The sequence below is a fragment of the Halyomorpha halys genome, unplaced genomic scaffold, assembly GCF_000696795.3.
Source record: "Halyomorpha halys isolate HHAL.00 unplaced genomic scaffold, Hhal_1.1 Scaffold2824.1, whole genome shotgun sequence".
NCBI lineage: Eukaryota > Metazoa > Arthropoda > Insecta > Hemiptera > Pentatomidae > Halyomorpha > Halyomorpha halys.
In genome coordinates this window covers 50,915-78,858 of record NW_027108083.1, presented here as the reverse complement: position 1 = coordinate 78,858, position 27,944 = coordinate 50,915, and the positions used below count along the sequence as shown (strand labels likewise).

Sequence of the window (27,944 nt, the reverse complement as noted above, 5' to 3'; positions counted from 1 at the left end):
GGATTCGAACCGGCGCCATTGCAGTCACGAGGCAGTCAAAGTTGGCGTTCTAACAGCCTTGGCTACAAACGGCCCTCGGAAATCAGGTCAGTCAAGTTACAAATAAAAAGAAAACTGATAAAACTGTCCGGAGTCAAATGGTATTAGAACATGAAGATTTCAGTCTCCAGAGTAAAATATGAAATTATAATAATTTATTTCTTTATAGGAACGCAGGCCTCCTGGATCCGCAAATGACGCTCATTTATAATTACCCATCAAATTTAAGAAACTCACAAACGTAGGCAGAACTAAATACATGAAATTTCTTTAATTATTAACAAACATTATGTACTCGTCTAAATAGTAAAATACAATATAGTTAGGGGGAAATATAGTTATCCTGCAGTATATAATCGTCATTGAAACAACTTATTTGTAGTACGGCCAAATTTAAAATTTCCCCAAAATTTTTATTGGCTTTTCCCAACTTGCCAGAGATCTGAGGAGTACTGAGTATTGAGTAAAATTTGTAAAACAGCTCCAGCTTTGATAAATTATACTCAATTACTAAAATAACAGCCCTCCGCACGCTATCGAAGTCAGGAGGGGAGCATTCAACATGTGTCCGACTTATCTAATAGTGGCTGATTTGAAGGGAAGGCCTAGTATCCAGCACTCTAAGATAAAACTAACTATTTTTATAAAAATCTATTATCCTCTTGTGTCCCAAAAACGCACTTGCTCCGATTTACCGTACTTTTTATTAAGTGGAGTAGCTTATGGTTAGTCTGCAAGGGGAAAGTAACCCCAGTTTATGGTACTATCTTTGGTAAACGTCCAATACAGATTAAAAATCAGTAAATTTTTTTTTAAGTTGATCCACTATCAAACCGAAGTAGTGATACGTCATATATATTTTTTTTATTACAGTTTAATAAATAAAAGATATGTATAACAATATTTTATACATTTTTTATCGGCGTAAAGAGAGTATAATTGTATTTAAACTAGGATAAAATAATAATTACATAAATTTAGAAAACATTACAAACTTGATAATTATTACTTAATTAAAAGAAGTAATTATGAAATTACTATTTCGTGTGACACGCAACTGTTATTTTTTACGCGACCTGTTCTCAAACGAAGACAGTCATTACTTCCTGTAATTTGTTGCGTTACATATTCTATGGCAAGTGTATGGCTATCTAAAAAAAAGAGTGCCATTTTCGTTTCTTATGTCTTGAATTTGCTTTGGTTATAACTTAACAATGTTTAATTTGGCAAACAAATAAATAGAGGATGTCTCAGGGTTCAGTATCCTAACTGAAAATGTGAATTACAGATCTCTGTTAACACTTTGCTAAATATTAATTAATGTGTTCCAACTACTTTATTAACGAAATTTAAACTTTGTCATTCATATTAAATGTTGTTGAAAGTGATTACGTTGAGCATTAAGACAGCATCTTTTTAAATAGCAGTGGATGAACGGCTGTGGGTATGTGTTATTGTTTGGCAAGTTTCAATTATCCTTCTTCGTAAATAATTAAAGTCATTGGCCGGGCCTCCATAGGCGTTTAGTGTCACACCAAACAAAAAGTATCTAAACAATAAAATAAATATATTTCCAATGCCGTTCGGCCTCTGCTGCCATTTAATGTCGACATTTATTTAATAAAATAGTTGGAACTCATATCAATTTATTTATTATAACATAAATAATTCATAAAAATGAAAATCTTCAGACGTGAATATCTCTTTAAAAAAATTAATGGAATTGATTAAGATTTTTTTTTTCTATTTTTGAGATCCTTACTTCATATTTTCAGTTAGGATACTTAATACTGGAATATCGTATATTGCCTTATACCTTTATTATCAAGGAAAAAATCTTAATACTTCTAACTACTTTTTACTTCTATATTTTAAATGACGTTTCGGACATGCTTTCCATTGTCCAGTCCCTCTTACTAATGTCACGTCAAATATCCAACTGATTTCAAGGGATTTGACCCATTTATGAAATATTTAATAAATGTATAACTCAGTGAAATTTTGACTTATTTAAATTATTTTTACTGCTTTAGGGATTCAGTCCGTGAGTATCAATAAATGGAATTTGGTCCGGGTGCGGTCAAATTAAACTCAAATAGTAAATTGGTGTACTACTGTTATTTGACCCTACGTTTCGTCCCACGTTGCAGAGCTTCGTCAGGGCTGAAAAAGATACAAACACTTAATATAAGTACAAAAAATAAATAAATAAAAATAAGTGGAAAATAAAAAGGGTATACAGTGAAACGTAAAAATTAAATAAGAAAAATTAAAGGTTATAAACGATAAATGAAAACGGTAATAATAACAGATAAAGAAAAGAAATATAAAAGAAGGTACAAATTTAGAGATGAAAAGGAATAAGAATAAAATCAAATGAAAATGAACGAGACAGAATTCGTACCTGTTTTGACGGAAGTCAAAGTCAGAGTGAACCGTTTATATTGCGTGGAGTGAGGATGGCAGTAAGTACATCACATTTGAAAATAATTTTAAAGTAAACAATGTAAAAAAATATTAAAATTAGGTAAACAATAAATGATAATATACAGAAGGGAGGAATATTAGAAATAGAAGAAATATTAAAATAAATAAATAAAAAAAATAAAAGAAATTAAAAGAAATAGAAACAATATTTATAGAATATTATTAATATTATATATAGAAACAATATATTAAAATTTACATGGATAGAAAAACAAAGAAGAAATAAAGTTAAAATAATGGGATACAATAAATGTAAGTGATTAAGAAAGACAATATACCAAATGAGTGGGGATACGGAGGTATATAAATTATATAATAAAAAAATTAATAATAAAATCATTTAGGGATTTAGGGAGGGGAATGGAAGGTCCCATGCTCTTATGTTTAGCCATTCAATTTTAATCAATTTTAATTAGAATGAAAGTCGTTTACTCCTACTCTAACACCAAACTTCACGGAACTTAGACGGAAGTCAAAGTCAGATTGAACCGTTTGTATTGGGAGGAGTGGGGATGGCAGTAAGTACGTCACATTTGAAAATAATTTTAAAGTAAACAATGTAAAAAAATATTAAAATTAGAAAACAATATATTAGAAATAGAAGAAATATTAAAATAAATAAATAAAAAAAGGTATTCTATTCCTCCCCTTAATAAGCAAAATATTGGAAACCATGATGGTCACGAGCCTACGACTCGTCTTCTCAAGAGCTATCCATCCATGCCAGTACGGATCCACTAAAGACAGAGGAACCGTAGACGCCTTGCTGAGAGTGCGCTGTGACGTTGAAAAGAGGACGGAGAAGTATGTTATGCTCCTCCTGTTTGATATATCTTCTGCCTTTGATAGCGTGTGGTGGCCGAGCGTACTCCAGAAATTGCAAAAATATGAGACCCCGAGCAACTTGTACGACCTCTTAAAGAGTTACCTCGAGAACAGAACGGTAAAGATACGAGTCAACGTCTTTGAAATCGAATATACCATGGAAAGAGGTTGCCCTCGGGGCTCTGTCCTTGGTCCTGCTCTGTGGAAATTGGCCTTGACGAGTTGTTGGGGGTGCTTGAAGAGGAGCGGTTCCCTGCCACAGCTTATGTAGATGACTTTGCTGTAGTAGTAGCGTCGAACAGCAGGGCCAGATTAAAAGATGAAGCTGGTCGGTGCGCCAACCTGATAGGATCGTGGTGCGAGAAGAAGAAGTTGAAGATGGCTGCTGCCAAGACTCAAGCTATACTCTTAAGGGGGCCCACCCTATTACATATATAAATCTGAAGAATACAATTATATGATTTGAGTAGTACAATTAAATGAACAGTTGCACAATTTGTAAAATAGGGGTTTGTCCGCTGTTAAGTGGACGGGGGAGGGGATATCCCCCCTCCCTAGTACGACTTATAAAAAAAATATCAACGCATAATTCTAGAGATATTTCAGACGGAATCTTGAAGTAAATATAAATTATATGTATATCCTGCAAAAATATAGTTGAAACGAGATATCTCTAACATGATGTGTTGATTTTCAACAAATAATATAAATACAGTGTTATTTTTGTTTTCCAACTTAGGAGGTATCACAGCTTAAGCGGCGATATGACATAATTCAATTATGCCATTTCTGTGTTCTTTTCATATTAACCCCTTATTAATGGACACCTATATATAACGGAAAAATTATTATCCTCGTCAGTGTCTGTTATATGGAGGATTTTCTAAATATGATAGCAGAGGACACATTGTTGCTTTGCTTCATTAGTGACAAGTCACACACAAAAAAAAAAAAAAAAATGGTTTTATTTTAAAATGGACCTATTCCAAAGATTTAACCGTAGACAGGGGTTACTTTCTTTACAATAGTGGTTTTCAATTTTTTTTTTTTTTTTGCAGTGGAACCCTTTTGGTACTAGTAGGAAAATGGCAAAATCCTTTTGGTAAGAAATAGGTAAATGGCGGTACCTTTACACTATTATTTAATACAAATAGAGTGTCGAATGCGATATTTTCAACAAAAGCTAAGCAAGACTAGAATACCTACAAAATTGAAGAAAATTTGAGAGGTAAGGTTCGAAATAAGTTTGGGAACCGCTGGTCTGCGGTACAATATAAGAAATAATTCAAATAAAAAATAAAATATTTTTTTTTTGTTGACAGATGTGCCACTATTCAAGAAAAGCAGCGACTTACGCAATTTTTCTTTGGAGAAAATTACTGAAGTAACAGTTAAAAAAAAAAAAGAAACTCTGTTACGCAGTGTCTAATTGAGATAAATGTTAATTAAACAAATAGTCAACTATAGCTTCATATAGCATCTTAATTTTAAAAAATATAGTTCATGATTAGGCATACATTACTTTTATCATTACATTCAGAGCACGCGATGGTTGATTACACTGCTAGAATACTTAGTATATTGCGCTTTTAAAACTGAATACATTGAACGATCATCATAAATAATATTATAAACTGCTATTGTAATTGAATGAAATAGATTTTGTGAAAGAAAGGATAAAAAGAAAGGAAAGATATGGCTGTATTCGGACCTGGCGATTTGAAGACGCCGGGCTGACAACACTGCTCGCACATATCAGCTGAAGTTGATAGCGCCTTGGGAGTTAACTGTTTTGTTATAAGATGCTCTTGTGATGTATTTTTGCGCCCTTTTCGGCTTTTCAGTTTGTTTTCAGGGTTGTCTGAGAAGGAAGGAAATGGGACGTGGAATTAGAAGATTTTACAGTTAGTATTTACTTAAATTTCAAAGTAAAGATAATGAGTTCTAATGGAGATGTTGAATCAGGCTCATCAGTGCCAGATCTAGATCTGGATATTGCTGAGGTACTAAAGGAACTATTAAATTACACTTAATAAATTTTTACCATTATTCATTATCTGTCTTATAAATTACTTCAGCTTGATGACAAGGATTTCACACTACCGCCTGCTGAGAAAACATTGGTCAAAACCAACATAAATGATGATGAATCTGTGATAAGCGAAGATGATATTCCTAATTATTTAAACCAAGAAGTATGATTTTGTTTTCTTGCATGATACTTTGTCATTCATGTACACCCACTTACATTACCTTCTTTACAGCTGCTGAACCCAGGTTTTGATGACAAAGGTGAAACGGGTTCAGTCAGTAGTGTTGGGAGTAAAGGACCAAATTCTATTTTCACTCACAAAAAGCTTGACCCTCTACCGAATATTTTGCGACATGTTGTTCTCAAAGTCGTTTCTTCACATTTACAACTTTCAGGAGTGAGTAGAATATGTTTTGTGTTAATTCCATGTTTTTGGTGTAATATTTGTTCAAGTGATATTTTTGGTATATACCCTTAAGTAGAATAAAACTAGTGATTGTTTTATCAATAATCAAGGTTTTTTGAGCATGATTTAAGTTAAATTAATTACATTAATTAGTATTGTGTGTCCATTGCTCCTTTATTGTGTTTTAATGTGTTATTTTACTATTATTCAGTTTGATATGTTTTTGATAATTTGCTCCATCTGTAGTTCTGTTATTTTATCTTGAGCTCATAGATGATAAGCCCTCATAAAGTGATATTAATAGAATTTTATATGTGTAAATAATATAGTTTTACGTTCTAAAATGTTGTTGCTGATTGTATATAATATGATATCTGAATATAATATAAAAATGTCCTATTCATGATATATTTACATATTTTTGCAAATTGTACCAAAATATTCCTGATTAAAAAATGGCTAAACTTGTTTACTGTAGGCTTTTTTAATTTTTTTTTTTTTTTGTTCTTTGCTAAAATTTGTGGTAGCTGTTACACATTTCAATTTATTACATTATTGGATTATACGTTCATAAATTATAATTTCCTTAATAAGTGAAATATCTTGTTATGTTTTTGTGAAATATGTTGTTTTAAAACTATTGTACACCATAAGCTCTGATTTTTGTTTCGCTTTTAATGTATTCTCATACTATTCCTATACTATAGTATTGTATTGACAGGATTGTTTGAAATAATAGTTATCTTACAAACCTTCATTGGATGTTGATTTTCATTAATTACCTTGAAAAGCTTCATTCTTTTTTGATCTCACGAGTTGGAACCTTTTTTGAGGTTTACAATGATGTATAAATAAAAAATCAATGTTTTTTATTGTACAGTTTTCCTAGCTTTTATCTTTAGCTACTCATTAATTTAATTAATAAATAATCAAGCTACAGAAGGTTTTGGCTAACATTTTTGTTGATATTTTTTTTCCGTACCCTCCAGAAAAGATTTTAATTGGTATTGAGTACATGCTTATGTATGAAGGATATCTATTTACCTCTAATATTTTTGTTAAAAATTGATGTGATTGTTATATAGATGTCTTGGTAACATTAATATACCGGGAAGTTATTAATGACTGAATTATGCATTATGTTTGTTTTCCGTATATCACATTTTGTTTTTCATTAATTTCAAATCCTTCATATTTCAATAAATTAATTTTTTTTGGTCTAATATTGTGCTCTTCAACTGTTTTCTTATAAATGTTAAGGTCAATTAAGTTCAAGCATACTTAGAGAAAGAATTTGCTTTTCAGAAGCTATCTTACATCAAGAGCATAAATAGAGTTGAAATCAGATGTCTATACTAACCAGAAGTCACTCAGGACTTCAAAACACAAAAATGATTCAATACTTACGTATTAACGCCACCGCAGCTAAAATTCTGCTAATGCGCCTATCTAAACCTAAAGTTTTTGCAACAAATTATAGAATAAAAAACTTTATGTAAAATCAAAACATTTTATTTATGTAAAGTAGTCAATCAGATTTCGGTGGAAAATGAGCCGATATGAAATTTAATATAGATTCAAAACAGTCTCTATGTTCTTGCATCTGATGCTGTTGTCATATGAACTCATCATAATTATTTTTACGTTTAGAAAACAAACTTTCATCAATTTTAAATGCAATTTGGTTCACTTATCTTCTTGTTTAATTTATTTTCCATATCCAAGATAGATAATTCACACATGTAATTATTCTAGTCTATAACAGTTTTATTCGATAAAGCAAGCTGCTTTTCACAAAATTTAACTGATGTCAGCTCCTCGCACTAGCAGTATATGAATCTTAAAGCTGAACAAAATGGAATTCTGCTCAACTCAAGCCAGGTGTCTTTTTTAAATCCCACTTGCTGATTACACTGTCTTCAATTAAATTTCCAAAAGTCACGTTTACCAAAATATAGTTTTATGTCATGGGAATTGCTACATGTACGTTTTTTAGGTAATATATTTCGCTTCTGAAGAAATAAAATTACATCTAGTTCTGTTTTTGGCAAATCCCAAATACACATTTTTGTAACATTAAAAAATGGGGTAAAACATCAGTAAAAAACAAGGAAACAACAAAACCAAAGATAACTTCATGCGAGTACGAACAAGAAGATTGCTGTGTGAAAACAGCAAAGTTGCTCTAAGCGAACAACAATATGACTGTTTATTGGCTCATTAGCAGAATTTCGGCTGCAGTGGTGTTAATACGTAAGTACCAATAATTCTTTCTTTAAAAAGTTTGGCTGCTGTGCTGAACCAAACCATCAACTTTTAGTATTTAGGCATCTGAGATCTGTTCCAAATATGCTTGGCCTCAAAATTCAAATTTTCTGTGAAATGGTATGTCATGATTACTTTATCTTATATAAATTCATATTGCAGGAAGGTGACTGCACCGCTATGGCTGTTGGTTGTCTCATTGGAATCGGGACATCTACAGGAGCGATTCTTTGTTATGAGAAATCCCAAAAGCATCGGTGGACACACAATCAGCCTGAAGATGGACCAGTCACAGCCATTGCTATCAACACAGACTCCACGAGGCTTTTAGCAGGCTATGCCCTTGGTCTTGTTCTCATGCTTGATACAGCTGATGCTAAAGTTCTAAGGGTTATTTCACCTGAGTCTCATACACTTTCAACTGCTGTGCTACATGTTAAAGTAAGGATTTTATAAGCTATTCTTTTTTGTATATTTCATTTAACAAAATTATTTATGTATAAAAATTATTATTATTTATACTTTTCATGAAGTTTACAGATATTCCTTCTCTTGCTCTACTCTCTGACTCTGGTGGCTCAGTTTTTGAAATATCTCTCAAGAGGGTGTTGGGAGTCAGGTCATGGGATTCAAGGTGTATATTCTCTGGCAGCAGGGGCGAAGTTGTTGCCGTTGAACCTCTTCTCTTAAATAAACTTCCAACTCATCCATTAGCTGGATCACTGCTTGTTGCAGTTGCAACTTTGTCGAAAGTAAGTTAACTCATCTTCATCTATTAAACCAATAATTTTGTATTTTGTAGACAAATTACACTGACCTTAATTATGCCATGATGAGTTCCTTCTGAACATTCAAATGACCTAGTGCAGGGATCACCAAACTCGCTGATATTATATATTTGGAATCTAGGTGGATTACATCATTTTATAGTAAAATTGAAAGCTTGTAAGAGCATCTGGATGGTAATAACCTTTTCAAAAATTGAATTTACAACAGTTTAAAATCTGTTATAAAGAAATATAAATTTTGTGCCAATTTTTTTTTCCTGTGAAGGTTGATGTGAGATTTCAACAATTTATTTGGAGTCAGTATTTACAAAAGGTAGGGGATACCTAAACAAGAGCCTTTGGGACTTCTAAGGAAGGACTTACTGAAGGTTTTCTTTGAGTGCACACCTCTAGCTTCTCTTAGCTAAATAATCATTTTCTAAGTATTCCTTTTTATTAAAAGAGCATTTATAACACTAAAATTCTGTTAAGAGAATCTAATGGTAAACGATTGAAGGAGAACTGTAGTGAGGTTTTTCATAGTAACATTTATCAATACTGCCCTTATTACATGGACAGTCTTTCTCACAGAACTATTTAGAATTTTGAGATCTACTGATTAGTGGTTTAGTCACTCATAATTTGTGGTTCTAGACTTCTTGTTATCACTGCTAATGAAAAAAAAATACTATCCTTTAATTAATTTATTAATTACTCTTTCAGGTGTTGCTGATTAGTCTAAGACCAGGGACAAGACTGCTGTTCACACAGAGCTTACGTTCTGTGGCTACGACGCTACCACTGCTGTCCTGGCAGTTTGTTGTTATACAAGTGGCTGATAGCACGCGTGTGATGGATCCGGTGCTTGCAGTTGCGAGACATGAATCAATCTTTTTCTACCAGGTATTTTGATTATACTAATTGATTATGATTATACTCTCTAAGTAAAAATTCTAACCGATGATGGGATGGTTTAATATACAATAGCATGAATCTATATTACATTTGTTTTTATAATAGGTTGCACCTATAAATTACTTTCATATTTAATGCCAATTTTCAATATTGCTGATTTTTATCTTAATTTTATTGTAACTTTTAACAACTACTAACCACCCACTGTATCCCCATCCTACTTGAAACTATTACTTTAAGAATTATTTACATATCTTCAGTTAAGCTGTAATACCTCATAATTATAAAAAAAACAACTGTGAGATTTCTATAATATTTAAAAAAAAAATGTAAGTATCATTCTAAGGACTTGTCGCCTTAGTAACTACAAGGGTCCATAAAGAAAAATTTCACTGCATCTAATATTAAAATTTAGTCACATCAAGTTAAATAAATACTCACAAATAATAAGTAAAAAATTAATTAAGTTAAGTTGCCATATTTTATTTGAAAATTTTCACTAAACTAAATAAAAATGTAGCTGTAATTTATAGCATTACATGGTGCATCAAGGAACATCTGGAACAATCTGTTGTTGAAGGTCCAGTGAAAAACCAGTTCCATTTTTTCAAAATTTTTAAAGAGAAAAAATTAAGATTCATTTATTTCCCCCAAAACTGATATTCTTTCTTGTTTAAAAACTAGACATTTTGACTGTTTTTCTAAAGAACTGTATAAACTATTTCATTCGTCCCTTTTAGAGCTAAAATATCTAATTCCAAAAGATAGAGTGATACTATTTTCTTCTGGACCCTTCATACTATTTATTATATTAATACTTAATATTTGTTACATTTTATTATACCTGCTACTTTTTGATATCTGTGATTTAGAATGAAGTCGATTAATTCCAACCTGTATACGGTTTACTAATTGTTTTAATAAGCAAAAATTAATAAATCACTTATATTTCATGAACGCAGCAATATATGATATAATCATAATATATGATAATTATTCATATGATAATAGAACTAATAGTTCAATTAACCTGTATTTCTTAAAATGAACTGTGTTTACAGGTGAGCGTTGAAAGATCAGGGCGCCTCTCGTGCCATGGACTTCATGGATTAACCTTGAACTATTCAGCAATGGCTTGCCACTGGCTCAGCCCAAGGACCATAGCCGTGTTGGATACTGAATCCATGTTGCATTTAGTCGATGTGAGGACAAAAGCCGAGCTTCAAGTTGCTGACCTTTCCGCTATAGGAGTAGTTTTTAATTCTTTTGCATTTGAGGGAGCCTGTACTGGAGGGAACGTCAGCAAAGCAATGGTAAGTGTCACATTTCTGATTCTGTACCAATAAGGAAATGTACTCATTCAAAGACCAACCGAATGGTACTTTGAAGTTACCTATTTATTTTGGATAAAACTGGTATACTGATGACTTAGATTATTGATCCTACTGTATCATTCATGAAATTTATTAGACTAGTCCAGTATAAAATAAAAATTAAAATTAAATTCTGTTTATATTGATTTTTAACTCGGAAGTCAAAGAATATACATTTATTTTATGGATAATTATTAATATTGTTTAATAAGACACATATGGGTATATTAAAAATATTGATCCATTCATTAATTTTCTTAAATTGATATCATCATTTGTTATGGAAACTATGGCTTTTATCTATGTATCAACTAACCTGTCTAATCAAAACTTTGGAAATCTAAAAACTATAAAATTTATCTTATTTTATGAAACAATTATTTAAAATTGATAATCTATTCATAAATCTTGAACCTAATACTATTTCTTCTTATTAAACAAATTTATGTTTTAAAAATTGTTCAAAACACATTTATCACTTATACCCTTTCTAACCAACGCAAATGAGACCCAATAGGATTTATTTAAATATATTTCTTTATACTGATATATGAAAGGAAAAAAAATATGGAACTCTAGTTTTTTTTTTTTTGTTTTTTATAGTTGTAAATATTATTGTTTTTATTTTCTATGTTTCATTTTTGGTAATTTGTTTATAGAGAGAATAAAGGTATTTTTTTCAAGTTAAGACCTAAATGTACTTATTCCACTTTTACCTCCCTCTCTTATATGGTTAATGGAAAGAATAAAAATACTGTAAATAACATAAAAATCAAAAGTTGATTACCTGATAAGATTGTGTTAATCCAAATATCAGTTTTCTTTCAACAGTTGGAAAATTTCTCATAATTGTTTCCAGGCTCTGGCTGGGAAAAAAGCATGTTACAACTCAATATCTAGCTTTGGAAATCAGCTTCTATTACTTGAGTCAAGAGCACTTCATGTTATTTCAATTAGATTCTGGTGTGAGAGGATAGACAGCTTAATTAAAGCGGTAATATATTTATTTAAAATATATGTTTTAGAAATTTATTTATTAACTGTTTAACCTTCAATCTTGTTTATTTAAAATAAATATAAGCCTTAGCGCAGTCATTGTTTTTCTTTGAATCAATTTCTGTTATTACTAATAAACTATATTTATTTAACAACTTCAGTAGTATTTTGTTAATTGTAGCCATTTCTGTTTTGTAGAATAGGTTTGAAGAGGCATTAAAGCTTGGAATGAATTTCTATGAAGAACGAGAAAAAGCAGTTCTAGGATTAAAAGGGACTAGGGAAGTTCGTCGGATGTTGGTTAAAGAAAAGGTAGTTATTTAAATATAGGTATATTTGTCAATTATTTTAGTTATTCATAATGAATATATATTATTTAGTTTGTGAGATATAATTTTTCCCTTATTAAGATTAACTCTGTCATCAAAGTAGTAGTATAAAAATACCTGACAGCAAAAATCAATTCTGGGCTTAGAAATGGTTATATATTGTATACAAGCTTTTATAACATAAATTAAATTACAAATCAATTAATACGTCTTAATTCAACTAATCACTCTAGATAGTTTGTTTTAGCAAGCCCGATTGTCACCAACTCCTCTTGTCATAAATGATACAATATAATTCAAAGATCTAATATAGAGAAAAAATTGATTCCTTGATGTTCCAATTGAATGCTTACATGTGTTAGTTAAGATCTGAGGATTTATTTAAATAAAGACGATTAGGTCATTTTTGGATGATACATATACAAAAGCGTGTAGTTTTTCTTGTCAAATCAAATTTTTCAACCAATTATTCATAAGATGTAGTTATCTTCAAAACTAAAATATGTTTTCACATCTTCTTTATAAATAAACTTCCATAACAAACAAAAATTTGTTATTAATTGCATCCTATATAGCATATAAATCCAGAGAAATAAACACTAATTATAGAATAAAAAGAATGAGTGGATAGTCCTGAAGATGTCTGAATTCACTGAAATGTTGGCTCTTAGTTTTACTCTTATTTTATCCATTAAATATAATTCTTTGATTTATTTCTGCTATTTCTTTATTGTTCACTAATCCTTATTAATGTTATTTTGTATTTTACAGTAATAAGTATTGTGTTTTATTTATGAAATTTATGGCTGTTTTATTTATTTTTCAGGTTGTGGATACACTTTCGAAGTTTATCGATAACATATTAGCTGATGATCTAGAAGTTAACTTATGTGAGGCCATTCCACTTGTCATTGAATATTGTCTTGATCTAGACCAAAAGTAAAACTCTAAAATTATTATTAAACTTACTTGTAGTTTTGTAATCCTATAATTTTACTATTTACATTTGAATTTTAATCCACTTCTAGAGTTCATTTGAAACTGTGATACTTTCTAAAGAATTTATTAAAATGTTTTTTTATCCTTCTAATGAAAATAACAGTTTAAAATATTATATTGTAGTAAGTGATATGTTTCAATTTTTACTTATTATTCAGGTGAATTACCTCCTAAGAGTCTCATATCATATTTTTTTATTACTGCATTTTGAGAGAGCAACTTTTGGTTTCCAGCGTCATATTCATCTCTGTTTAACAATTTTAGAATAAATTATTGTAATACAATTGTAAATTGTTTTCAATTTTTAATTACAATTTTCTCATTTTCATGTGAATTAACAACACAAAATCATGCCTTTAATTTTTTTTTCTTCCCCATTATTCAGGGTGTCGTTTATTTGAGTATAATCATAATTCAGCATCTGTTGGAGCAATATTTATTATTTACTATTTAGAGATATAAAATCATAAAATAATTTTCTATAATTTGATGATTACAGTGTAATTATAGGATAGTGAGTAAAGTAATCCAGTGTATTTTTCCAAGGTTTGATATTGCTAATACGAAAAAATTAAAAAAAAAAAAAAAACTTTTTCAATAAATAAAATTAAAGGTAATTTAGAAGATTTTTGGAAAATAAATATTTAAGCTATGTCAAACTATTTCGATGAGGCTAAGACCTATCTGACCTAAAAGTCCATTCCATTCTATGTTGGCATACCAAGTTTAATCAAAATCATTAGAGTAATTTTTGAGAAAACAAAGAAAATTTTAAAATCGTTTCTATTAAGTTGCATATCCGGTCAGTGGATTTTATCAATTAAGTTGCCTTCACTTCCTTGGCACTTACATGCCCTAGATAGATTTTGTACGGCTTTTCATTTTTGATCTAGGTTGTTCATTCACAGAACATTTTGCAAGACTAGCTTTTTTTGGACTCAGAAGATCTCAAAACATGTTTTTCTATCAAAAACTCAATTTTGAAATTTTTCATAACTGCAACACTTCTTACTATATATTCCATCTATAATAAGTGAAAGTAATAATCAAAACAAACATGTATATCCTATTATATTATTTACATACTTTAACCTGTTAGTATGATGTATTGTAAATTTTATATTTTCTTGGTTTAGTCTTTTTAGCACCTTGACAAAGTTTAATTTCCTTATTAACTGGTAGAACTCTGATTTTGAAAATTTGAATAATATTGTTTCTAGAGATCTGATCTTTGATAAGTTGTGGAATGGATTGAACGATGGGAGATCGTTATTTTTAGAATCGATGGAAGCTGCGATATTGGAAGGAAAATTGATCCAATTACCTCCTGAAATAATGCAGAGGCTGGTTTCTTTTCAACAAAACAAGCAGGCTTGGGATGTAAGTACAAAGTATAATTCTCTATCTTATTATAGTTCCCTCGAGGCAACCTCAGGTTACATATTATGTTGTTTTTTGTTTGTTTGTTATTGCAAATTCCTCAAATATATTATCCTCTGAGCATTTCTATTTTTTAGCAATTTTAATTTAATTTTTTTTTTCTTCTACTGGAGATTTTTAATTCTCAATTGAAAAATAATGATGAAAAAATCTGGTTCCTCTAAAAATTCCCATTAATATATAATTTATTTTTAATATTTTATATATAATTTAGTTGAAATAAGTTTAGTTGTGATTATTTTAACTTTATGAACAAATAATTAATGTAGATATTTTTAATATTAAGAGACATTGTAAATAATTTTAAAATATTCTTTTTTTTCAATATAATTAAGTTTAAATATGTTCAAAAAGTTTTAGAGTTATAAATAAGTACATTTCTAAAAATATTAGACATATTTGTTATCAGAAATGAGTAATTTCAATGTAATTTGAAAAAATTACCAACAATAAATGGGTACGAGAAAACTCATTTGAAAAGGGTTAAACTAAAATGTTTTTCATTTTCATTTTTACTCTGTTATTAAAATTCATCTATTTATTTATAGATATATTTGGCCTGATTAGTAGCTCAGCTACTTAATTAGCTGATAGGTTATACTTCGTTATCATGCTTAATGATTATTCTTCTTATATATCCTGCCCTAAAACACATGTGCTTCCTTATGAAGTTTATTCATGAACTTCCTTATAAATTCTTCTTCTTATTATAGTTAGTCTATTCTTTGAAGAATTGTTCTAATCATTCAATTATTCAACGCTTTGATTCTAATATAATTAATAAATATTTACCTGCTTTAGGTCCTGGAGGAATGCATCCAGAGGGTAGAAGTAACCTGCTTAGATATCGAACAGGTCATTAAGTTGTGCAAGAAACAGAACCTCTACTCAGCATTGATATCAGTTTGGAATAGAGCAATGAGTGATTATACTAGTCCTATTATCGAGCTGGTCCCAAAGCTCAAGTCCTTCCTAACAAGTAGGTTACTTTAATAGCACATCAGCTCATCTAGGTATAGTCTAATCAAAATTAAAGTTTTTATTTTTCACTTTTTATGTATCTATATTTTTAACTTAATATTGTTAGTTGAGTGGAATTTCCTCTTGTTTTCCTTTCCCTCAATCAGTGGTGCATTCATTATTTAAAAAACAAATTAATTCCAAAACAATCAATGAGTGGCTAATATAAAGCTGGTTGTTGACCTTATTGTTGATAGCGTACTGTTTTTGAGATCTGATATAGGAGATTGGTTTGATACTTCAAGTATGGAAATTTAATATGCCTCTTGATTAACTCTAGGGCTGTTGGTAAGATTTTAACATTCCTTGGTTTATACAAGATCAGAGGGGAAATTACACCCTTGTATCAATCTTCAAGAGATTGCACTGATTTAGCATCAACGCTTTTACTCAAATAAGTAATTAACCACAGTCAATTTAAGGTTGCTTAGTTGCTGAGACTGATGGAATAGTTTTAAATTAATATTTTGTGTAAGTTTCTTTCTTAAAAGATATTTACACTTTTTAAAAAAAAAATTACTTTTTAATATTCCTCTTTAGGTGAAGGTTCAGCTAGCAGTGAATGTAGGAGACTCGGAAACTTGCTGTTAGTGTATGTTGCCTCTTGCCTATCGGGAAGTCTCGGAGAGGAGAAAGGCGAGCGGGCTCAAGTCGTCAGAGCGATGGCTAGCCAGCACAGCTTGTCGGCTCCCGATGACGAACCTCCTTTCCCTTATATTAGGTATTTAATATATTCATTTATTAAATCACTCTATATGGAGCTGTATTCTTAAAGTTATCTCTCATTTGTTTAAAATCCAATAAAATATTAAACGAGGAATAGAGTAGCTTAGCAGATAGAGACATTCATTTGGTGAATGTGCGCTTTTCAACTCTTTACTAAGGACATTAAATTTTATTGGTGAAATTTACTTCCATTATTTGGTTTATTGAATTAAATCATATTTCAAAAAAACTTATCAAATTTCAGAGTTCGAGCCTCATCATCCGACTATTTTCTGAATGTACATATTCTCATTTTATCTTAATAATTTTGGATGATTATTTTCAAAAACTATTTAATGGCATCCCTTATACGCATGTATGAAATCATAGCAATAGCAAGGATCCGCTGTATATCCATTTAAATTATAGTGATAATTTTTTTATAATACCTTTTATATTTCATTTTTGCATTAAAAATTATTTTTTGATTACAGGACACTTCTAGAATTCGATAGTCGGGAGTTCTTAAATGCTCTTGTAATAGCTTTTTCCGATACTGGTTTATCTATGACCATGAAACAGCGCCTTGTTGACATAATAATCCAAGTGATGTCCGATGGAACCAGTTTTAGGGTATGTTCTTTATCACTTATATATTCGACTGAATAATAGACCTACTACCATATTTTATCAGTTTATTGTTTGTTCTTCTAGTGTACTGATATCGCAAGAGCACTTACAACTCTCCGTAGCTCCACTGTCGGGAGATCGCTTAGAATGGAAGCCTCTTTGTATACGGATACAGTGTCGAGACTAGTCACTGAGGAAGAAGTACCTGCTGTGGAAAGGGAGTCAGCTTTATTGCAGCTATTTCTATCTGGAGCCCTCTCTTGTCTCGAACATGACATTCTTTTAGAATTCGCTAAATCAGCAAATTTGTGAGCATTCTATATTAAATTATTTTTTATAATCCTGGTTAAAGTCTCAACTTGTGTAATGTTATTTTTCCTATTGTTTTTACCATGCTTCTTCACGAGATTAGTCATGATTTTTACCAGTTATCAGGTGTGCTCTGTCATCCACGAGAGGCGTGGTGATTTCAGCGAAGTGCTGAAGAGTCAGCTTGCCGATCCAAATAAGAGGGAGCATATCTTTTCCTTCATCGAGCAGTCTCCTCATAAGCATGATATGGGAATTTTAGAACCCGAGAATTTGGATGTGGGTATTATCTAACAACTGTAGAGTAGTTTTTATTTTATGATTATTACAGTATCATTATTGCCGGCTACTTTGGGCTAAATCTGTTATTTATTTGTTATTCAGTTTTGGGCTATAAATAATTACAATTAAAATTACTGTATCAGTAATTTCAACTCCTTGATGAACCACTTTAATTGTAATAATGGTCCACAATTACAGTTATTAGTTAAACTGAAATTATCATCATTACTTATTTTGTTCAAATATAATTGCCCAACACTGTTGTAGTTGTATAAAATTTACAACATAGATTATTTGTTGTATACACATTACAACATAGATTTTTATGTTTTAATTTTAAGTTATTTAATTTCTATGTCATTTTGCAGGCATTGTTAAAAATTGATGCTAAAAAAACTGGACAACTATTAGTAAGGCACATCCCAGAGTCTATTTCAGATATTATTCCAAAACTTTCTGAAGAACAACTTTATCCATTCCTTCAAGGCATGATGTAAGATATAGTTTTTGTAGTAATTAAAATAATTTATTATTTTTAATTGCAGCTCATCTTTGCTGTTATTGATTAGCACGAAATATAAAATATTTTCAGAGGATGTCCAGAGAGTCACCTCATTGATTGATTGATCAGTATCAATGTAATTGTTCCTTTAAGAAGAGTATCAGTTCCCTTTTCTGTTTGTTTGTTTATGAACATACCCTAATTTGTTCCCGTTCCATTAAGAAATGTTAAAAAAAGAAACACACAGAAGTGGACAAGTGCCATAAGGGGAAACAGAAGAGAAGAAGTGGTTGTTGCAAGAGTAAGGATAGGACATTCCAAATTAACACACCTCCACTTAATCACAAAAGAGGACCAACCTATATACCAAACCTGTCAGTCTCCGTTATCGATAAAGCATATAATTGAAGAATGCTCTGTAATTAACTGGCATTTGCTTTGTAAATATGCAGTTACGCCAATTTCCAGTTTTAGTCACTTTATCAATTTTGCTTCATATAGTTAAACTTATTTTTCAAATACTGTTATACTCATTATTAGTAAATCTTTTAAAGGTAAGACAAGTCTGGGCCTAATTCTGAGATTTCGAGAGCAGGAAGGATAGGGAAGAATTTTCTTTTAATTATTTCTGGTGCATGAATACTTATTCCGTCTCTGTGCAGTATTATAGCGTAATATTTGTTATAAGTGAAAATTTTAAGGATGTATTAAGAAAGGCTACCACTAATGCAGGAGTCATGGTTTTCAATCACTGCAGTCTGAGATAAATCAAAATCTGCAGTGATGGTTGTTTCTAAATAACTGGTTCTGAATTTTATGGAGTTAAGTATATTTGATGGATTTAAGAATAAATGAAACATGGTGGAATAGGGAGATTATTCTCTATTTCTGTATGATTTATGATACAATTGATTATATTTGTTTTGACCAAAAGGGTTACAATTTGTTTTAGTTATGTAAGTATTCCATTTTGATTATTGATTACTTAGAGTAATGGATAGTATTACAAGTAACTTGATTCGCTTGTGGGATATTGAGATCTGTGTAGCTTGAAGATTAGCTCTACTGTTATATTTGGTCCTCTCATCCTGATTCCGTCCCCTGCCTGGCTGTGTTAATTAATTAGTCACTTTGATTTCAAAATTCCGAAAATGGCTTATTTGAGGTTACTGCTTTATAACTAAGCAGGGCAGCATTGTTGTTGTGTTGTCTAATTTATAGTTCATTTCCAATTTACAACTTAATTAGATTTAACTCTACATCAGAATAATGGTAACATTTTTGAATATTGTTCTGATATTTCAGAGAGGAAAGTGACCTAGACACTGAACACATGACCAGATATGTCTGCCTTATGTGTCGATTCGAACCTCACAAGGTTCTTCAAGTCGTAAAATCGCACGACAATATAGAATTAGATCCAGCTATTAAGGTAATGTTTTGAGTTTGTACAAATTAATTGCCACGATAATTTGATTAATTATTATTTGATCAATATATGCTTCACTTTTAATTATAGGTCTGTCAGGAACGGGGCTTGGACGAAGTAACTGCTGTCTTGCTCGAAAGGAGTGGTGATGTTCAGGGAGCATTTAATGTTCTCCTCTCGAGGCTACAAACTGCTATCAAGAATGTATTTGTTGCTATATCCTGATTTTTATTTATTAGAAAGATAAAGTTCTAAAAAATAAACTTTATTGTTGAAAGATTAAAGCAAAACATTATTTTTCATTAAAATAATTTAAATTAGTTTTGTTTTAATATTTTTTTGCACACTTAGATTTAAAGATTTGAAAATAAAAGTGTAAATATTATTTATTATTACATAATGTTATTTATTTCATTTTATTGAATGAAATATCCTTTTTAAAGGGTATTATTAATTAGTATAATTTAGTTTAGTTTAGTATAATTATGAAAACTTAATATACATGATCCTCAAATTGCGTAGACTTTTCAGGTCCCAATTTTCAACAAATAACTGAACTCCAATCATAAAAACAATTCAGAATGTTCTAGGGTTAGCTCTTAACTAAAACCACTTTCAAGCGAAACTTGATCTCAAAGTCTACTAATAAAATTTTAATCTGAAATTTTGGCATTCATTTTCATTACCAAAAAGATATTACAATGAAGACATAAACAACCATGACAATCATAAAATAAACTTTAGAAAATTACTTATTATTGGATTACTTAATATTAGTTTTAAGATCTCACTTCATAAGGATGATGATGTTTGATTATAATAAAATGCAAAAAAATTTAAATAAAAGACCATTAACTCTATCAAGCCACCACAGTAGTAGAGGTTTTCATTGTCCATGATGATAATATTTTTTCTGGGACACATTTTGAAATATGCTACAGCCTGTTCTAATCCACTGTAAACAAATAATTATCATTTTTTATTTTAATTTAAACAAATATGTTTCACTGCCAGAAATACTTTTCATGGCCCTGTTTATCTGACTAGGTAGTATGAAAATGGTATCAAATACCTTATTGTATTTTTGATGTGTTATACTAATTAATATAATTTAGCTTTGTATAGTATTATTATGTAAATTGGGTTTCATAGGAAATTGTTGATGAAACAATCGGTTGTTTTTATTTAAATTACAGAACATGGATTCCAAAATTTGGTATTTCTTGATATTTAAGTTACGTACTTACGTATATGAGCTTTGTTAAATTACCCTTTAAAAAATACATTAAATTAAAAATAGTTTTATTAATAGAGTTAGTTTTTAATTTTTTTTTTTTAATTTTGAGATACAATAATAATATTTTTATTAAAGCTACTGAACTTAAAATGATTAAAATACATTTTGGTGTAGCATTTACATTCGGCATCTTCGAGCTTTTAAGTTTTTTTTAGAACAGAACTTATAACTTATAATAATTTATAAAAATACTATTTAAACATTTCAACCGAGATAGGTTGTTAGAAAAACTGTATTATTCAAACTGTAATTAGAAATATTCCTTGAAATTTTCATCAATTTTTTTTTCTCATGTGTTTAATATTTTTTCAGGAGGAAAAAGATACCGAAAGGATGACTGAAGAGCTTGTAAGCCTGGCGCAACGAGGAAGCACTGTATTAGATTCCAAAACATCATGGATGCCCTTGCTTATGTGCCTTCTCAAGTTGAACTCCACAGGTAATTAATTATTCATTAGCATCTTAGTATTTTTCCGATTTTTATGAAGCATTTCTTAAATACTAGGAACAGAGAATTGTCATATGAGTGTGATGGTTGCTCCAATTAGAGAAACCCGAGATTGACCAACATTAAACAAGTTTTTTTAATTTAAAAAGTGTCCTGTAAAAGTTTATTCTCATCATTGTTTATTGACCAACTTATCTCAACATCAGAGTTAAATCAACCTTCAATATTTCATGCCAATCAAAAATTTAGGTTGCGATATCATTACTTATAATTAGAGACCGGTTTTTTGTGTAGTTGCATTTTTTCCCCTAGCTCCAAATTTCACCAAACATTTTTACTGCAAAATTTTGCATATTTTTTTTTTTGTTCATTTTTTTAGTTTTTTGCTGCATAAAAATCCAGTCTCGACTTATAGTGATTGGTCACTATAACTATAATATGTGAAAAATTGAAAATTATACTGTAATAAATTTTATTTTTTGATATGATATTAAATAACATATATTTTTACTTCTATAGAACTCCTTCAAAGGGTTTTGAATAATGCCGATCTTAATTTGGTATCAGAGCTTCATTTGTTGATGCAGCATAGTCGTGGAACCTTAGGAGAACTAAGAGCTTTAATTATGGGTAAGTAATTTCTAATTACTTTATTTAAATTTTTTATGTTTTTACTGTTATTTTTATTGAGTTTTGTAATATTTCTTATTACTTGTGTATTCTTCTTGGTCTGTAACTCTTATTTCTTGTTTATGCATTTTATACGAGATGAATTATGGGAAATTCAATATAATTTTAATTGGTTCGAACCTCTCCTCAATTTACTTCCTTGCTATTATTTATTTCCCTCCTAAAGAACATTCTTTTTCATTTTAATAAATCCGTTATATACTCTAGGATTACATTTATCTTGGAGTAATTATATTTTACTATGCTTGAACAATTTGAAATATTCCAAGATTTCTTGTGTCTTAAAACTCAAAACCCCTTTTTTCCTATTTATCTTACCAAAAAGATTATAACAGTTGGAATAATTTTATTGCAATAACTGAAAAACCTGTTTTTCAATAGACTGTACACTTATACATTATGCATCTAACTTATGTAATTTATGTGATTATCTTATTGTTGTTGCCCTCTATGCAACCTGGGTGTTATGGATGGGTGCCATATTTTTACTTGTACAGGCATTCAGAATATAACATAAGATACAAATGAAATCAAGGCAATAAATGCAACTTACATTGGGCTTTGAGAGAGAGAATGGTACAGTAGTCTACTAACTCTGACATAGGAGGAAAACAAAATAAATAGGTAGACATTATTCAAATTTGAAGACTATTTTTCAATTTATTTCTAATATTATTTAATGTAAATGGTTATATTAAACAATCATTTTACTATAATAAGCAAATTGTTATTTACACACATTATTTAAAATAAATTACTTTCCATTGATAATTTTTTTTAGTCAAACATTTGAAATAAATACCCAAAATTATTACTGCAACTTTTGTTATTTTTAATGTTTAATAATGACATCGCAAGAAAAATAATCATTCTTACCTATAATTTTACTTTAATGAGAAATCTACACTCAAATATTCTGTAAAATATCATCAGTTTTCAATTTTTAATTTCTCATTTAGTAAACAAAACAATAAATTATATTTACTATTAATCGAAAAACTTCTGTATTCTTTTCAGCTGCTAATTCATTTAGTAGTTTTGGTGGCTCCTTGTTTTGCTGCTAATATCTGCTAAGTTAGTTGCCCTAATTATTGACTGACTGTTATTTAAGCTTTTATTTGATTTTTATTGCTATTGTAGTTGTTTGGTGGATTTACATTTAAAAAAAATGTCAAAGTTTAAGCTGTTAAGTTATAGGAAATAAATAAGTTATTATATATTTTTTGTAACTTAATATTCACATTCATTTCAGTTTTTTCTTAAAAACTGCCATCTGGTAGGGTTTTCCTTATCTAGCCTGCTAAACATTAACTTATAACCAGTATTGGTTTATGTACAGCAACTTTACTATCAAGATCATTAAACCAAAAATAATGAGATGGAACCTTCCCCTCCTAACCTTCTCCGCCAGGCTTATCTTACTTTTAGAATATTTATTTATAGTGAGTAGAGCCATCTTTGAAAAATAAACAACACATATAACGAACTGCATTTTGAAATTAGCAACAGCTAGGAATTATCATAAATAATAAAAACAGTCTTTCAGGGTGCCATATAGGTAAATCTGTAAACTTAAATTGAATTTGTGAATGTAATATGGTCTGGGTGCGGTCAAATAAAACTCAAATAGTAATAACTATTTTAATTGAGCCAAGGTTTCGCCACACGTTGCAGGGCTTCTTCAGGCCTAAAAAAGATACAAACACTTGCCATAGTTACAAAAAAAAATTAGTAGAAAATAACTGGGGTATACAATGAAACATAAAATTTAATAAGAAAAATTAAAGGTTATAAACAATAAATGAAAACGGTAATAGTAACAGATAGATAAGAGATAAAACTAATAACAGGGGTTATTTTCCACTGTTTTATTTTTTGTAACTTTGTCAAGTGTTTGTATCTTTTTTATTTTTTAGCCCTGCAACATGGGGCAAAATATTGGCTCAAATAAAAATAGTACACCAATTTACTATATGTGTTTTATTTGACCGCACCCAGACCATATTCATTGATACACACAGTCAATCAGCAACCATCCAGTATTCCATTAAATTGAATTAATGTATTATTTATTGTACACTGTCTTGGTAAAGTAACTTTGTATGCAGTAATTGTAATTTTAAATAAAAATATTAATTGAAATAATCTCATCCATTACTGCAAGTTCTCGACCATTTTGCCCCAGATGATGTTATTGTCATCGCTGCCTGTCTCAGATCAATTATCGCTCCAGTATGATGAGGGTTCTCCCCTGGCACTGGTTCCTAAATACTACAAGTACTACATTTCATTTTCTTTATTCGGTCTGAGAATACTTTTGAGGATCTTTCTCTTTATGCGATCAACCTAACCCGTACTACAGCCTTCACCTTTGATTTCTCCTGCTTCTTCAATAAAATATCTCTATCACCTGTTAAATTTTTCTATTTGGTACTTACCTATTTTTAGAGTATTATTATTATTTTGTTACATAATAAAAATTTATTTTTATTTAAAGATAAAATATAAATAAATATATGTATATTAATGAAAACCATTAGTTTTTGACATCAATTTTATTTTTTATTTATTTTTATGGTTTTTTAAGTTTTTATATATTTTCTATTTTCTGGTTTATACCAAGGAGCCTTCTTATTCGGTGTGCGTCTGATCTTATCGATCATATACTTCAACATCTGTAAATATTGTTTTTATTTAATTGTGTGACATATTTTGATAAGATATTAGTAGTGTTATCAAATCTAAGATTTGATAGTTTTTGATTAATTTATTGACAGATAATAGTTATGAAATTGTGAAACTATTTTTCCATTATTAATGTTTGTTATATCGAACATAGGTTACATATCTGTGCCATTGATAATAATAAGTGATAAATTCTGACTTATCGAAATAGGAGTATTTAAGTTTAATTAATGACTAATCTTATATATGATATTTCTCTACTAATTTTTATTTTTTAACTTTAAGAATAAACTAAATTTCATATTTTACTATCTTGTATTATCCGATATTTCTCATTTGTTATATCAATATAAATATCTGTAATAACAGATATATCTGTGGTAATCGTAAAAACATAGATAGGTCACAGGCATGAGGCTATTTCAGCCCAGAAATTTATCTGCAGTATATGTTTTTTCATTTTTAAAAGGATTGTGTCGGGAAAAAAAAAAAGAACTTATCTAAACCATGATGCTAAAATTTCTGATATATTTTATTTGTTATGAAACAAAATAATATTTCTACAACTTTACAAGACAGAATAATTTATAAAAAGTTGGAATTGGAAATACATAATCTAATTAAATTGAAAATATGTAAATATCTATCAAGAATAGATCTTAGTATTCTGATACAGTAAATATTTGCTTTTATTGTGTATCTGTAATATTGTTGTACTGTTTATCTTTTATGAAATGGAGGTGTATTTTAGTTCAAGAATGAGCTGGTATTATAGTAAATCAACATGTCTAAAATATATTCAAGGTGTGAACTGAAAATTGGTTCACTTACAGTCATCTATTATTTACGACAGGAATTCTCTATTCTACCACATAAGTCATATCCATTAGTTTTACGAACTTAGGGATCAACTAAATGGCAAAATAAAGTTTAAAAACCGAATTAGTATGTGAGTTTATTTGGAGGTAGCAAGCCTCTTACCCCCAATATAATTAACAAGACCTATTTGAGTCACTTTAGATGAACAATTAGAATTTATTTATCTTGTTACTGACAACCTACGTAATAATGGTGTATTTAAATAAAAAGTTGAAGTAATATTTAATATTTATAAATGGATAATGAAAAAAAAATTGTGATTTAAAATGAATTATAGATTAATGAACCTATTTATATTTTATAAAAACTAAGTATCTATCATGAATGACAGTGAATATATTTTTCAAGTAATAGTTAAAAGTTGGTTTACCATGTTTTCTGCATAGATTCTTCTATTCTCTATTGCTCTGTTTTTGGCTTTACTGTTTGGAAAATAATTTTTATTTTTTATTTTTGCATGATAGTAATCAGCTGACAACTTTCTGTTTTCTAAGTGTTTTATTTTTTCACATATTTTCAAGTTTTCCCTTCTTATTTTCCATGCCTGGTATTCATTGAAGGAATGGTTCTTATGGGTAAAGTTCACTATGTTGCTTACTATATAAGGGCTGTTGAAGAAGTCAGATTTGTAGTAATTGAGTAAAGGAGCTTTGTAAAGAGGCGTCATACAATCCGCATCGCCCGCACCTTTCTCCTTCAGTTTGATATCGCTGAAGACTGGCTCCGCAATCTTATTGAACTCAGGTAGCTGGCTGAGGTAGTCCTCAACCCATTGCTTCCTTTCACTTTCTGTCATCTCGGCTATCAAATCGACTTCGTCATCGCTGCGATGACTTTTTCTTTCCTTACTTATTCCTTTTTTAGGAGATAGTATTTTTTTTTCATCCGGATTTACTTTATCTCTGCCGAATACTTCGCCGATTTTTACATATACCCTCCCATTACAGTTATTATTTTTGACTGAGCTGCTGTCCGATGAGTTTTTAGTTTTAATTTTAATCTTGGTTCCGTTAACAGCACTCGTTTTAATTTTTGTCTTGCTTTCATTTGAATTCTGTTCATCGATATGTTTTATAATAGACCTGCTCTGTATTGCCATTTTAATTATTCATTTAAGGACTTCTCTTTCAATTATTTATCAAGCCACGATTTGGTATGACTAGGTTCCTATTAACTCTTCTTAAAGAAAACTAATTTTCTAATAACTGTTTATACCCAACCTTGACTCTAACCTCTATTAAATAGGGTATGATTTAGTTAATTGTTAAGAAATAATCTATATACAATCACATGTCTCAATTTAATTATTAATCAACCAGTTTATCAAGTGTTTATTTTAAATTAATGATATTTTTTTTATTCGAAGTTTCATTATATCACATCATTTTTTAGTTAAAATATTAGAATACAACCCTTAGGTACTCTTGAATGTTTTGAAAAAAGAAAAGTTTAATCACAATTAATTACCTTTTGAAGAGTCAGGGGAAAAAAAGTAAGTGAATTTTTTGTTTGTTGTTTAAATTGTCTTATTGGTAATAATGGATTCATTATGAAAATTTCCATTCTTTGAGGGAGTATGAAAAAATGAATTTAATACACAAAATCTAATTTTTTTTTTATTATGAAATCATTAATACCAATAATTCAATTTTCAAAATAGAGATAGGGAAACCTGTTTTCCCTTCCTTCCAGAACCTTTATTTGTGATTAGTCTCAAATAAAACATATCACTGAATATTTTGTTCTTGTTATTGTTCTTATTTTGTAGGTTGTGCACTTATGCAAACTAAAAGGTTGTTATTTGTTAATTTAGAGCTTGATAAAGAAAAATAGTTGTATTTTGAAACACCTAACAAGTTTTAATTAGAACAATGTAGGATGGGAAGTTGAAAATTTGTTATTTATCACAAAGTATAATAAGAACTTGTATTTTACAATAGGAACAGGATCATGGATGAGATAATTGATCAAACTAAAAAAAAATTAAAATTATGTTAATAAAACCGTTTTTTATAAGATGTTAGATCTCAATAATAACCTCTTAGCTAATAATAATAATAATAATAATAATAATAATAACCTCTTAGCTAATAATAATAATAATAATAATAATAATAACCTCTTAGCTAATAATAATAATAATAATAACCTCTTAGCTAATAATAATAATAATAACCTCTTAGCTAATAATAATA

At 29.5% G+C, this 27,944-nt stretch overlaps 1 protein-coding gene and 1 long non-coding RNA gene across 2 annotated transcripts in view; one reads left to right on the top strand and one right to left on the bottom strand.

Moving 5' to 3' along the window:
* Positions 1–4,980: 4,980 nt before the first annotated feature.
* The window catches only part of Vps8 (vacuolar protein sorting 8), a 26,460-nt gene continuing 3,496 nt past the window's right edge, over positions 4,981–27,944 (top strand). Inside the window, exons 1-21 of the mRNA XM_014437569.3 lie at positions 4,981–5,354; positions 5,430–5,546; positions 5,616–5,780; positions 8,217–8,495; positions 8,588–8,806; positions 9,545–9,724; positions 10,798–11,049; positions 11,969–12,103; positions 12,304–12,417; positions 13,261–13,373; positions 14,654–14,813; positions 15,675–15,852; positions 16,434–16,614; positions 17,093–17,231; positions 17,313–17,536; positions 17,657–17,816; positions 18,188–18,312; positions 19,627–19,753; positions 19,841–19,954; positions 21,360–21,486; positions 22,015–22,125. Coding sequence (XP_014293055.1) covers positions 5,289–5,354; positions 5,430–5,546; positions 5,616–5,780; positions 8,217–8,495; positions 8,588–8,806; positions 9,545–9,724; positions 10,798–11,049; positions 11,969–12,103; positions 12,304–12,417; positions 13,261–13,373; positions 14,654–14,813; positions 15,675–15,852; positions 16,434–16,614; positions 17,093–17,231; positions 17,313–17,536; positions 17,657–17,816; positions 18,188–18,312; positions 19,627–19,753; positions 19,841–19,954; positions 21,360–21,486; positions 22,015–22,125 — 3,286 coding nt within the window. The 5' untranslated portion in view covers positions 4,981–5,288. The remainder of the gene's footprint in view (positions 5,355–5,429; positions 5,547–5,615; positions 5,781–8,216; positions 8,496–8,587; positions 8,807–9,544; positions 9,725–10,797; positions 11,050–11,968; positions 12,104–12,303; positions 12,418–13,260; positions 13,374–14,653; positions 14,814–15,674; positions 15,853–16,433; positions 16,615–17,092; positions 17,232–17,312; positions 17,537–17,656; positions 17,817–18,187; positions 18,313–19,626; positions 19,754–19,840; positions 19,955–21,359; positions 21,487–22,014; positions 22,126–27,944) is intronic.
* On the bottom strand, positions 24,722–27,173 carry LOC106691718 (uncharacterized). Its single transcript, XR_010843174.1, has 2 exons — positions 26,120–27,173; positions 24,722–24,860 (listed from the first exon to the last, which is right to left on the bottom strand). It is a non-coding gene; the product is annotated as an uncharacterized lncRNA (long non-coding RNA).